The 12,465-nt window shown below is 45.8% G+C and overlaps 1 protein-coding gene, 1 long non-coding RNA gene and 1 other non-coding gene across 3 annotated transcripts; 2 read left to right on the forward strand and 1 right to left on the reverse strand.

Moving 5' to 3' along the window:
• Positions 1–352: 352 nt before the first annotated feature.
• Positions 353–1,381, forward strand: LOC112889118 (BTB/POZ and MATH domain-containing protein 2-like). Its single transcript, XM_025955608.1, has one exon. It carries the CDS (start codon positions 353–355, stop codon positions 1,379–1,381), a length of 1,029 nt encoding a protein of 342 aa, XP_025811393.1.
• Positions 1,382–2,852: 1,471 nt separating this feature from the next.
• On the reverse strand, positions 2,853–4,688 carry LOC112890129. Its single transcript, XR_003228260.1, has 2 exons — positions 4,270–4,688; positions 2,853–3,063 (listed from the first exon to the last, which is right to left on the reverse strand). It is a non-coding gene; the product is annotated as an uncharacterized LOC112890129 (long non-coding RNA).
• Positions 4,689–6,905: 2,217 nt separating this feature from the next.
• Positions 6,906–7,044, forward strand: LOC112891218. The gene has a single exon (XR_003228447.1). It is a non-coding gene; the product is annotated as a small nucleolar RNA Z247 (small nucleolar RNA).
• Positions 7,045–12,465: the final 5,421 nt, after the last annotated feature.

A 12,465-nucleotide genomic window follows, 5' to 3' on the forward strand; every position in this document is an offset into this window, starting at 1 on the left:
CAATTGCTGTTCGTAGTATATTATGGGTACATTAGCATATTAGGTAGCATAAAACGCATAGTACGCGAAGTGGGCATTGGCGTTTCCGAAGGTGAAGAAGCAAACGCCGGGTAGGGAATCAGGAACGTCGAAGGTCGCAGAACGCAGAACGCAAGTGTTGATGATGTCGTCGAAGGTCGCTAACTCTGACCGTCAATCATCAGCCGAGCAGTCGTCGATCGGTTTCAACTCTGAAGAGGCGCCGCAGCCCATGTATAAACCGCACAGTACTATTCCATCGTTTCACCATCGCTTTCAGCCTCTCACAGTCTCACGGTATCTCCCCTCCCCTCCTGCCCTTGTACTACCCGAGATGCCTTCTACAGCGGAGACCCTCACTGATGTTGTTCACTCGTCGAAACAGATCAAGGTCCAAGGATTTTCTGTGACGGCTGCCATGGCCGGACACGAGGTCCTCACGTCGGGGAGATGGAAGGTCGGCGGATATGATTGGGAGGTTCAAGTGCTTCCAAACTACTGCGGTAGTGTTGCGATTAATCTCCCCTTCTGTAGTGAGGTGCGCACGCCCAGCGATGTCAATGCCAACTTCAGCTGTCGGTTAATAGATCCTAGCGGGAAGATCAAACCATCTCCAGGGATTTCCTCGACTGTTAAGTTGCGCTCAGCGGAATGTCGTTATTTAGGAGCCCTCATGTCAAGACGTGATCTGCAAACATCAGGTTACCTCAATGATGATGCGTTCACCGTGGAGTGTACGCTCAAGGTGCTCAGAGAACTCCGTAACAAAGCAACCGCCCATCGCCCGGCAGATCATCTGCTCCGGTCCTCCGGCCTGAACCATCACCTCGGCGAGCTCCTGCGGAAGGGGACGGGAGCCGACGTCACGCTCGTCGCGTCTGGCGAGTCCTTCAAAGTGCACAAGGCCGTACTCGCTTCGAGATCCCCGGTCTTCGCGGCGGAGTTCTTCGGGCACATGAAGGAGGCGCGCTCGCCGGTCGTCGAGATCGAGGACATGGACGCGGCGGTGCTCGGGGCCATGCTCCGCTTCATCTACACCGACACGGCGCCGGAGCTCGACCGGCCGGAGGACGGGGCGGCCGTCGCGCAGCACCTCCTCGTCGCGGCGGACAGGTACGGCATCGACAGGCTCAAGCTGGTCTGCGAGGACAGGCTCTACGATGGCGTCAACGTCGAGACGGCGGCGGCGACGCTGGCCTTGGCGGAGCAGCACGTCTGCTCGCATCTCAAGGCCAAGTGCGTCGAGCTCATCGCTGCGAACCTTGAAGCCGCCATGGCGACCGAGGGGTACAGCCATCTCATGGCGAGCTGCCCTTCGGTTATGAACGACCTCCTCAGGGCTGTGCACGGAAGGAAGAACTGATGAAGAGTTCAGAAGTACAAAATGTTTCAAGATTTGGTACTAGTATCCATCGTCTATGAGAGTAACCCTCGGTTAAGTTAAGCTGTAACTTATTATGTGCTTGACTGCGTCTTTGTAAGAGCAATTTACCGCGTGCATTTAGCACGTGGTAGAGTTATATATGTGTGGATCATGTAATGGAACTCGTCTGTAATTTTCTCTTATCCAAAAGTTTGAACATTGAATGTTATCCCTCATTAGTTAAAACAATTCGTAGATCTTCATTTAAAAAAGGAAAGAAATTTGGTTACAACTTGGCTCTAATTATTTTCAAGAAACATCTAGGCTCTAATCAAACGGTAGGCTGTAACTTTTGCTTTCTGCCAAATAATTTTGACCGAGAGCATATATCAGTGACGGCATGTAATCGCTACGTCTACAACCTCCAAGTACGCTCATGTAGTCACTAGTGTACTGGAGACGGCTCGCCTCCTCCCTTGGAAATGAACTGTTTGCCGGCGGACGCGCGACAGGATGAAATGGCGTGGGACCCGCGTCCGAAGTAGAAGCACTTTTGGCCTTTCCTCTTCCTGGACTCCTCGTCTCCCCCTCCTTTCACTTTCCCCATTGACGACGCGTTGACGACCACGGCCAAATCGAGAAGAGAATCGCGTGCGCCACCTTCCTCGCCAGCCAAGCGCGCCTGTGAGGCCGCCCGCCCGCCCCAATCTCACCGTCGGACCAGTCCTCGCCGGCGCCGGAGAGCGTGAAGGTAACCCCGAAGCCCCAGGTTTTCAAGTTCAATTGACTTGAAACATTTTAGATCACAGTAGATTACTTTATAATATGGCAGCCACTATACATTGTAAAGATAAAAGATTGTGATGTTTGAATACACCTCCTATTGGGAAAGCTGCAATGGTGTAGCTATATTTGCCATGCCAACTTGAGGTATAGTTTAAATGGCACAAAATGAACCCTTATTTAGTTTATTTGTGTATTTATTTTGTGATATCTTAATTCTTTATTTACAATTGTGACATTATATGGTCCATGTTGCATGTTATTCATCAGATAATTGAGCAGCTGAGGCCTCAAATTGTAGGTCATTGGATTATTGTTCATCTAATACGTCACGGATGCCAGGCCATGCCTGTTCTGATGCGATGGATCCAGGTACGAGGACAAATAATCTGTGGCTGCATGTATATTATCGTGAGATTGCCAGTTTATGGAACTCTTGATGATCAAGCTAGAATCTACTTCGTTTCAGATTATAGGTCGTTTTGGCTTGTCTTGTATTTAGATATAGTGTATATCTAGATACATACATAGTAAATTCTATGTACTTGGGAAGCGCCGCATGCAATCCAGCTACAACATTAAAATGGTGTGTTTTTAAATAAAGAATAAAGACAGCACGCTATAAACAAACAAAGCGCAGCAATCATCTATTTATAAGAGAATAAATCACACTCTTAACAAAACCACAGCCGATTCATCACCCTGCTGAAATTTTTGGTACAGTGGTACACAAATCACGCCACAGCAATCAAATAGAAAATTCCAAGTAATCATCTGTTTTAGATGACAAACACAACACAAGGGAGTTAAAGGAAGGACCTGAGGATCACTCCCTGTTATAACCATAGGTGGAGATCATGATGTCAATTCTTTAGAGAAATCGATGGTGGCTGCAAATACTGTTCATAAAAAGTCACTATCAGATCACAACGGAACAATTATCAACAGGAGAGGGTCAGTATAACATGGCATAAGGTATCAGAGAACAAATATCAACAGAAGAGGGTCAAAATAACATGGCATAGGGCATCAGAAAGGAAGATTGAGAATACACTAAAACAAAGAACTTTGCCATATCACTACCCTCCACTCAACTAGTCAATGGATATCATCCATATTCTCACAACCTCATAAAATTTATAGTCATAAGCCAACAGTCACAAAATGGGCATCATTGACTAAACATCAATGGTTTAATGAATAAAGACAGACATGCTGCAAATAGCATACAGTATCAATATCGTGTCTGGATTCATGAAATCACAACTGAATAAAGCATAACGTGCATCAAACATAAAGAATAAACATGGACAGGCTGCAAATGAACAAAACACAAGGATCACATGTTTGTCCAGATATATAAAATATCACAGAAAATCAGTGAACCACTAGGCATATTTTTTCGAAACACTTACAAAATCCAAAATTATGCTATCACAAAACAGATTAAGTGCACATTAAAGACCAGTAAGGTAGGAACAATTTTCAGCGGCAAGGTAATTCTAGACACCATATGCCCCAAACAAACCAACTGAGTACAAACAACACCAGCGTAGGAAAAAAACTATAGCAAGCACAGTACCACTACTACAACAGGAATGCCTAACACATGAGAATCACAAGGAACTTCTAATGCAAAAATGATATATATGAGAAAGGGGTCATGCCTTCATGAAAACCCTAAGATTATCCTTACCAATTCGAACCCTAACACAACCCCAGCCGATTCATCACCCCGCTGCGATTGTATGGTACACAAATCACACCACGGGAATTAATTCGAAACATGATTTGGAACCAAACAACCTGCTGTCCCGCCCAATCAATACATGATATATGTGAGAAAGGGTTGTGCCTAACAACCAGAGTCATGCCGTCATGAAAATCCTAAGATTACCCTTACCAATTCGAACCCCAACATAACCCCAGCCGATTCATCACCCCGCTGAGACTGTAGGGTACAGAGATCACGCCACAGGAATCAAATCGAAACACGATTTGCAACCAAACCACCCGCCGTCCCGCCCAATCGAAACCTACCCCCCGTCACAATGAAATCACAGCCACGCGCTCGGCAACGAAACAAAGGGGTTTCCAGAATTTACCGGTAGAGGGGAGGGAGGCTTGACGCAGAAGGCGGTGGAGGTGCGACACGTCGACGCGGACTCGCCGCGGCGGGGAGATATCGCCGTTGTTCTCCAGCAACGCCGCGACTACCGACGCCGAGGGCTCACGAAGTTCCCATAGCCCGACGAATCGTTAGGATTTGGGGGCCTCGATGAGGGGAACAAGAGCGCCTGCGCCGCAGCGGCATGGAGAGGCGGCATAGGGCGATCTCCCGCAGCGCTCGGCCGCATTGGGTGGAGGCATCGGCGGCGGCGCAGCTCCCTCCACGACCGATTCGCCCGCCTTCTCCATTGCTAGGGTCTGGGAGGCGGTGCCGTACGGGCGAGAGAGAGAGAGGAGGATGGGAGCGGGGGAGGAGTTGGTGCCTTGGAGGAGAGTAGGAGACTGGGACGGGCGGGGGAGGCGGGCAATCGAGTTGGTCCGGACATGGGATGGGCTCGAGCTGTGGCCTGTGGGCCGCTTCGTTCTAGGCCGGAAATTTTGCCGGTGTTTTTTCTTCTTCTTTTCTTTTTGAGGGTGGTGTTTTTTCTTTCGCTGTAACAGTCATTGTCTCGCCAAAATGGCTGAAATCTTCTCTCTCTCTTCTCTCTCTCTGACACGACTACACGAGGTTGCTTTGAGCCTTAGTCCTTAGACATGCCCTGTGAGGCTGTGAACGGCGTGGTGGATGTAGCAAAAAGGCATTGGATGCACTGGCGGATTTGGTAGGCTGCACGGGTACGTGCGGCAATACCCTAAGTCCAGTGCAATAAATATACGTGTAATTTGTAAAAAAAAATCCATTTTCCCTTCTTGCCAAAAAAATCCAATTTCCCTTCTGTCCCGCGGCCACTTGGCCCTCGCGCGACCGACGCGCGACTTGCGAGTGTCGACTCTCATATGCGTGAGACCACATTTTGGAAGATGTGGATGAAGATGATGTAGTTAAGACTTTCATGGCCATTAGAAAGCTAGGCCTAAACAATTGTGTTGTAATCCTATTTATTATTTAAACTTATGCCGTTTATATTCCAAACTATTAGTGTGGTGTTTTAAACTTATGCCACTTAGTAGTTGTGTACCAATTGTTAGGTAATTTTATGAAACTTTACCAAATTGCTAAATGCATTTTACCGGTTTGCATATGAACATTTTGATTTGGCATACCCCATACAAAAATCATAGCTCCGCCACTGATTGGATGGTATATCTTCACGAAAAAAATCGTATGCTGCTGCTGCAAAAGTGCGAACCAACCGCCGTGCACCATCGCCCCACACCCCCATGAATGTCACTTGTGGTGAACTGGTCTTCTTTTGCGGCCGTGCCTGGGCACGTGACCGTGTCTGGGCACGTTTTTTATTAAGAGGAAGAAGAATATAAAGTCCGTACAAAGGAGTTTAGGAGCCGGGGTCCGAAACTTACAAATCCTATGAACTGTATTACATGATTAACAAATGGCGACAAGCAACTCTATCACAAGCAGCCACAAAGGCACTCATCTCCTTAAATCGTGCTAGCAATCAGGTAACAACTTCCTCCTCTAAGCAAGCTAAGAGCTCATAAACGGTCTTGATCTTGGAATCAAAAGTTTTTCTATTGCGCTCGGTCCAGAACATCCAAGAGGTGAGGATAAGAAGGAATCAAAGCACTTTCGCTCAGTCTTCGCCAAGCTCTTGCGAGAAGTCGTCCACCAATCAGCGAGGTCATGAGAATGACCATTCGGTGTGAGGGCTTGCCAGTTCAGCTTAAGCAGGACTCTGTACCAGATCTCCCTTGCAAAGGAGCAATCCAGCAGTAGGTGTGTGATCGATTCAGTTTGCTAGGCGCAAAGGACACAAGTGTCATCTGTTAAGAAAGGTTATAATTAGATAAGTTTCCATTGATTGTAAACGTGAAGCAACAAGGATATGCATTGGTCTAGGACTCCTATAGATAGAATTGTTAACATTAGATTTTCTTGTAATGGAGTCCTGACCGAACTTCCTATTGTCTCACGTATATATGTAACGCCATGAGGAGGGCTTTTCTCCGATCATTGAATTAACACGCAGCCGGTGCATCGACCCAAGATAGGGCGACACCGTTCTTCCTACTGCCCTCTGATTTCTACATGGTAATCAGAGCCATCTAGTCAAAATAGATTGCATCTGCCATGGCTAGCTCATCTGCCGCCTCCAATCTTCTTCTCGGCCAGCCCATTGCCGAGAAATTGACGAAGTCCAACCATGCGCTATGGAAGGCGCAAGTTCGGGCTGCAGTACGTGGTGCTCGTCTTCAAGGATACCTCACTGGCGCCTCTCAACCACCCGCTGCAGAACTTGTCACCAAAGGCGCCGATGACAAGGAGATCAGAGTGCCAAATCCGGCACTGGAGGATTGGGAAGCAACGGACCAGCAGGTCCTTAGCTATCTCCTTAATTCCCTGTCCAAGGACATTCTCTCGCAGGTTGCTACATGTGCAACGGCTGCAGAAGCATGGAAGATCATAGAAGACATGTTCGCGTCACAGACGCGGGCAAGAACCGTGAACACACGGATTGCATTGGCGACTACCCAAAAAGGGAGTTCGTCCGTTGCGGAGTACTTTGGCAAGATGAAGGCCCTAGGCGACGAGATGAAAGCGGCAGGAAGGCCGCTAGAAGATGAAGAATTGATCAAGTACATCATCACCGGGCTTGGCGAAGATTTCAATCCGCTCGTCACGTCTCTCTGCACTAGAGTGGAGTCAATCACTCTTGGTGAGTTTTATTCACAGCTCCTCAGTTTTGAAACTCGTATGGATCTTGTCTATGGAGGGAACCAGGGAGGATCAGCCAACGCAGCTAGTCGCGGACGTGGTCGCGGGAAAAATATCCGCGGCCGTGGCCAGTCTCGTGGAGGCTACATGCAGCAAGGAGGCCGAGGAAACAATGGAATTCGCGGCGGCTATGGTGGTCGTGGAACCCCTGGAGGACGCCAAGGGCGTGGTCGTTTCTACAACTCCAACCGTAACTACAACAATAGTCAAAGGGCTTCATCCGATGAAGAGCCCTTGTGTCAGGTATGCTTCAAAAGAAGGCATACTGCTGCTGAATGTTGGCACAGGTTCGAAGAAGATTATGTGCCAGATCAGAGATTGGTGGCTGCGGCCACAAACTCTTATGGGGTGGACACAAATTGGTACATGGATACTGGTGCCACCGACAATGTGACAGGCGAATTGGAAAAGCTGACGATGAAGAACAAGTACCATGGGTCTGATCAGATTCACACAGCAAATGGGACAGGTATGGATATTAGTCATATTGGCCATACTACTGTTCACACTCCTAGTCGTGATATTCATCTAAAAAATGTTCTTTATGTTCCACAAGCCAAGAAAAATCTCGTTTAAGTTCACCGTCTTGCTACTGATAACTCAGCCTTTCTTGAATTTCACCCCAACTTCTTTTTGATCAAGGATCAGGCAACGAAGAATACACTTCTTAAGGGACGATGTCACAAAGGCCTATATCCTCTTCCTGCATCTTCAATAAAACAAGCCATGAGCGCCACCAAGCTACCTGAGTCAAGGTGGCACAGCCGTCTTGGTCATCCATCCTCCTCTATTGTTAAAAAAGTTATCAGTAGCAATAATCTCCCATGTTTAGGAGAATCCTCTAGTGAAACAGTTTGTGATGCATGTCAACAGGGCAAAAGTCATCAACTTCCCTACCCTGTGTCATCTAGTACTTCAAAATTTCCTTTGGAACTTGTGTTCTCTGATGTTTGGGGTGATGCGCCAGAATCAGTTGGTAGAAAAAAATATTACGTGAGCTTTATTGGTGACTTTAGTAAATTTACTTGGATATATCTTCTGAAATTTAAGTCGGAAGTTTTTCAAAAATTTCAAGAGTTTCAAGCTTTAGTTGAACGTCTCTTTAATAGAAAAATCTTGGCCATGCAAACAGATTGGGGTGGTGAATATCAAAAGCTTAACTCATTTTTTACTAAAGCAGGCATAGTTCATCATGTCTCTTGTCCTTATGCTCACCAGCAAAACGGGTCTGCTGAAAGAAAGCATCGTCATATTGTTGAAGTAGGGCTCTCTCTTCTTGCTCATGCATCAATGCCCCTTAAATTTTGGGATGAAGCGTTTCTTTCTGGAGTATATTTGATAAATCGTGTTCCTAGTAGAACCACTGGATATCGCACACCTCTCGAATTACTTTTTCAGCAAAAACCAGACTACACGTCCATGAGAGTTTTTGGCTGTGCTTGTTGGCCTAATCTTCGTCCATATAGTGCTCACAAACTTCAGTTTCGATCTAAACAATGTGTCTTTCTTGGCTATAGCACTCTTCACAAAGGATATAAGTGCTTAGATGTGTCCACTGGTCGCGTCTATATTTCTAGGGATGTCGTCTTTGATGAAACAGTTTTCCCCTTTTCCAAACTTCATCCCAATGCAGGAGCTCGTCTTCGATCTGAAATCCATTGTCTCCATCCAACTCTCTTAAATCCGACTCATGGAGAAGAACATTCAGTAGGCCAATTTACTAATCATCCAGCAGAAATTGCTAATGATCTTGTTGCAGTGCAACAGGGAGGAAATTCTCACTTGATTGCAGGAAACACATCAACTGACGGATGTTCACCAGACGCAGGACATGAGGCTGATATGGCTGGTGAATCTGCCTTGGGATCGGCAGCTGATCAGGCGTCTGGAGCGGCATCAGGTGCGAGCCAATCTATCCCGGGTGAATCGGCGCCCGCCACTGCTCCTCTGCCGGGCGGTACTGGCGCTGCCACATTACCTCCTCCTGCGAGCATGGGGGGAACCAGCGGCTCGCCTTCGGTGCCAACAGGACCGGCTGGTTCAGCACCAACAGGGATGTCATCAGAATCTTCTGCGCCACAAAGACCCAGAACAAGATTGCAAAGCGGGATTCGCAAAGATAAGGTATATACTGATGGCACTGTTAGATACAGTTTATTTTCTTCTACCGGTGAACCATATACTGTTGAAGAAGCTTTAAGTGATTCGCATTGGAAAGCAGCTATGCAAACTGAATATGATGCTTTGATTAAAAATAAAACATGGCACTTGGTCCCTCCTCAGAAAGGTATTAATATTATAGGATGCAAATGGGTGTATAAAATCAAACGTAAAGCTGATGGCAGTCTAGACAGATATAAAGCTCGATTGGTAGCTAAAGGTTTCAAGCAAAGATATGGTCTTGATTATGAGGATACTTTTAGTCCGGTGGTAAAAGCAGCTACTATTCGTACTGTCTTGTCTATAGCTGTGTCTAGAGGATGGAGCTTACGGCAGCTTGACGTTCAAAATGCCTTTCTGCATGGTATATTAGAAGAAGAAGTTTACATGCAACAACCTCCAGGTTTTGTAGAAAAATCCAAGGAAAATTATGTTTGTAAATTGGACAAAGCTTTGTATGGATTAAAACAAGCGCCAAGAGCCTGGTATTCTCGTCTTAGTACTAAACTTATTGATCTTGGTTTTCGGCCTTCAAGAGCTGATACATCATTGTTTATTTTCAACAAGGGAGGAATCTTTATGTATATTCTTGTATGTGTTGATGATATTATTGTGGTCAGCTCGACAGAACAGGCTACGACAGCTTTACTCAAAGATTTACAAAAAGATTTTGCTTTGAAAGATCTAGGTGATCTTCATTATTTCTTGGGAATAGAAGTGAACAAGGTACGGAATGGTATTCTTTTGACTCAGCATAAATATGCTACGGATCTCTTGAAGAAAGTTGGAATGACAGATTGCAAAGCTGTATCTACCCCTCTATCTACCAGTGAGAAATTATCCTTACATGAAGGGTCACTGTTAGGTCCAGAAGATGCTACAAAGTACAGAAGTATAGTTGGGGCGTTACAATATTTGACTCTCACAAGACCGGACATTGCTTTCTCAGTAAATAAAGTATGTCAGTTTTTGCATGCACCTACTACTGTTCACTAGGCAGCTGTGAAGCGGATATTAAGGTATATTAAACAAAATACTCAGCTTGGATTAAATATACATCGCTCAATGTCAACATTAGTAAGTGCATTCTCGGATGCCGACTGGGCTGGTAATGTTGATGATAGAAAATCTACGGGTGGATTTGCTGTATTTATTGGATCAAACTTAGTATCCTGGAGTGCTCGTAAGCAAGCTACAGTATCAAGATCTAGTACAGAGTCAGAATATAAAGCTATGGCTAATGCAACTGCAGAAATTATGTGGGTACAAACTTTACTCAAAGAATTGGAGGTTAAAAATCCACATGCAGCAAAATTATGGTGTGACAATCTTGGTGCTAAATATTTGTCAGCTAATCCAGTGTTTCATGCTAGAACCAAACATATTGAGGTTGATTTTCATTTTATTAGAGAACGAGTAACTCAGAAACTTTTGGAGATTGAGTTCATCCCGTCTGGAGATCAGATTGCAGATGGTTTTACAAAGCCTTTGTCTGTAAGATTATTTGAAAATTTCAAGACCAATCTTAACCTCAGAAGGTTATGATTGAGGGAGACTGTTAAGAAAGGTTATAATTAGATAAGTTTCCATTGATCGTAAACGTGAAGCAACAAGGATATACATTGGTCTAGGACTCCTATAGATAGAATTGTTAATATTAGATTTTCTTGTAATGGAGTCCTGAACGAACCGTCCAGCAGCGATCATGTAAAACAAATCAAATAAAGAATTTGCATTTCCCTAGGGCACGTGTTTTCTTCAGACATTTGGCACCAGGGATTTCAGTCTGACCGATAAAAAAATGCCCGGTATGCAGAGGTTGTGTAAAAGCACCGGTCGCTTGTCCATTTCCAAATGAACTTATCTGGCGTGTCAGGCCGGAGCTGCACTGTTCTAGTTGCCTCCCAGATCAGAAGCAAATCCAAAATAACTTGCACTGTTAGGGCCCCAGCAATATCACGTACCCATGCATCATTAGCAAGCCCTTGAGCGACCGTTCTACCTTTGGCAATCCTAGGACCAACTGTATTGAACAGACAGGGAGCAAGATCCTGTATACTTTTACCTTAGAGCCACATATCCGACCAGAAAAGCGCCAATTTCCACCAACACAGAAGCATTGAACAAATCTACCACCATCTGCTCTGTCACATCTTGCAGGTTTGCCCAAGGTCTACTGGCATCCGTTTTCTTGAACCAAAGCCAACGCATCCACAGTGCGTAGCCGAACAATTGCAGGTCCATGAAACCGAGCCCTCCAAGCTCTACTGGTCTGCAAACACCGGGCCAAGCTAGTAAGCACTTGCCTCCCCCGACCTCCTCACTACCAGACCAAAGAAAAGCTCTGCGTCGTTTATCAATGCATTTCAAAACCCGAGAGAGTGCTACTGCCATGGCAGTATGAACAGGTATTGTAGAGAGTTTGGACTTGACAAGCACTGCACGACCAGCTAGGCAATGCATCAGCGACCTTATCCACCAAGGGCTGCAGATCACTCTTCCTTACTTTGCCAACAGAAAGTGGTATGCCAAGGTATTTTATCGGAAGTGGGGATAACTTGGCAGGGAAATAACTCAGTAAAGCGACAGATGCTTCCAGATTACACTGGATCGGAGCAATAAGGCACTTATCTATGTTGGTGTGTAAACCAGCATCAGCTGCAAACAGCTCCAAAATCCCTCTTGTCAGAACCAAGTCTTGTTGCCGGGCAGCAGTGAAAAGCACTACATCATCAGCATATAAGAAAAGCCTATCAACAATCAAAGGATCGAGCTTTAGAAATAAATTCTTTGAGTCAGCCAGCCTGAAAAGAGCATTGAGAGCCTCCATGGCTAAGAACTCTCTGGTCTTGCCGGATCAAACAAACATGTGTATCAAGTATGTAGTCAACAAGCTAATTCCTTTGCACCAAGCCATGTTCGCTTTAATTCAACAATTTGCAACCAATGAACTCGACGAGACGTGGGGAGTAGGCATCAGAGTAACGGAAGACGAGCAACATGGCTTGCCTCTCGGAGGCAGCTTCTGCATCGTAAGCAGGATACACATGTCGTCATCTGCCTCAGCGTCCCCTCCCCTAAGATCAAATCTTAACCGTACCAACTCTGACGGCGATAAATAAAAGAAAACTTTGTAAAGCTAGTTTTTGTTTTCCAAGAAGGTAATAATACAAGTAAACCTGCACAATGGTCTGCTCATGAGCATAGGTGGTCAGCTCTACTCTTCTCCTGCCAG

The sequence above is a fragment of the Panicum hallii genome, chromosome 4 (assembly GCF_002211085.1).
Source record: "Panicum hallii strain FIL2 chromosome 4, PHallii_v3.1, whole genome shotgun sequence".
Lineage (NCBI taxonomy): Eukaryota > Viridiplantae > Streptophyta > Magnoliopsida > Poales > Poaceae > Panicum > Panicum hallii.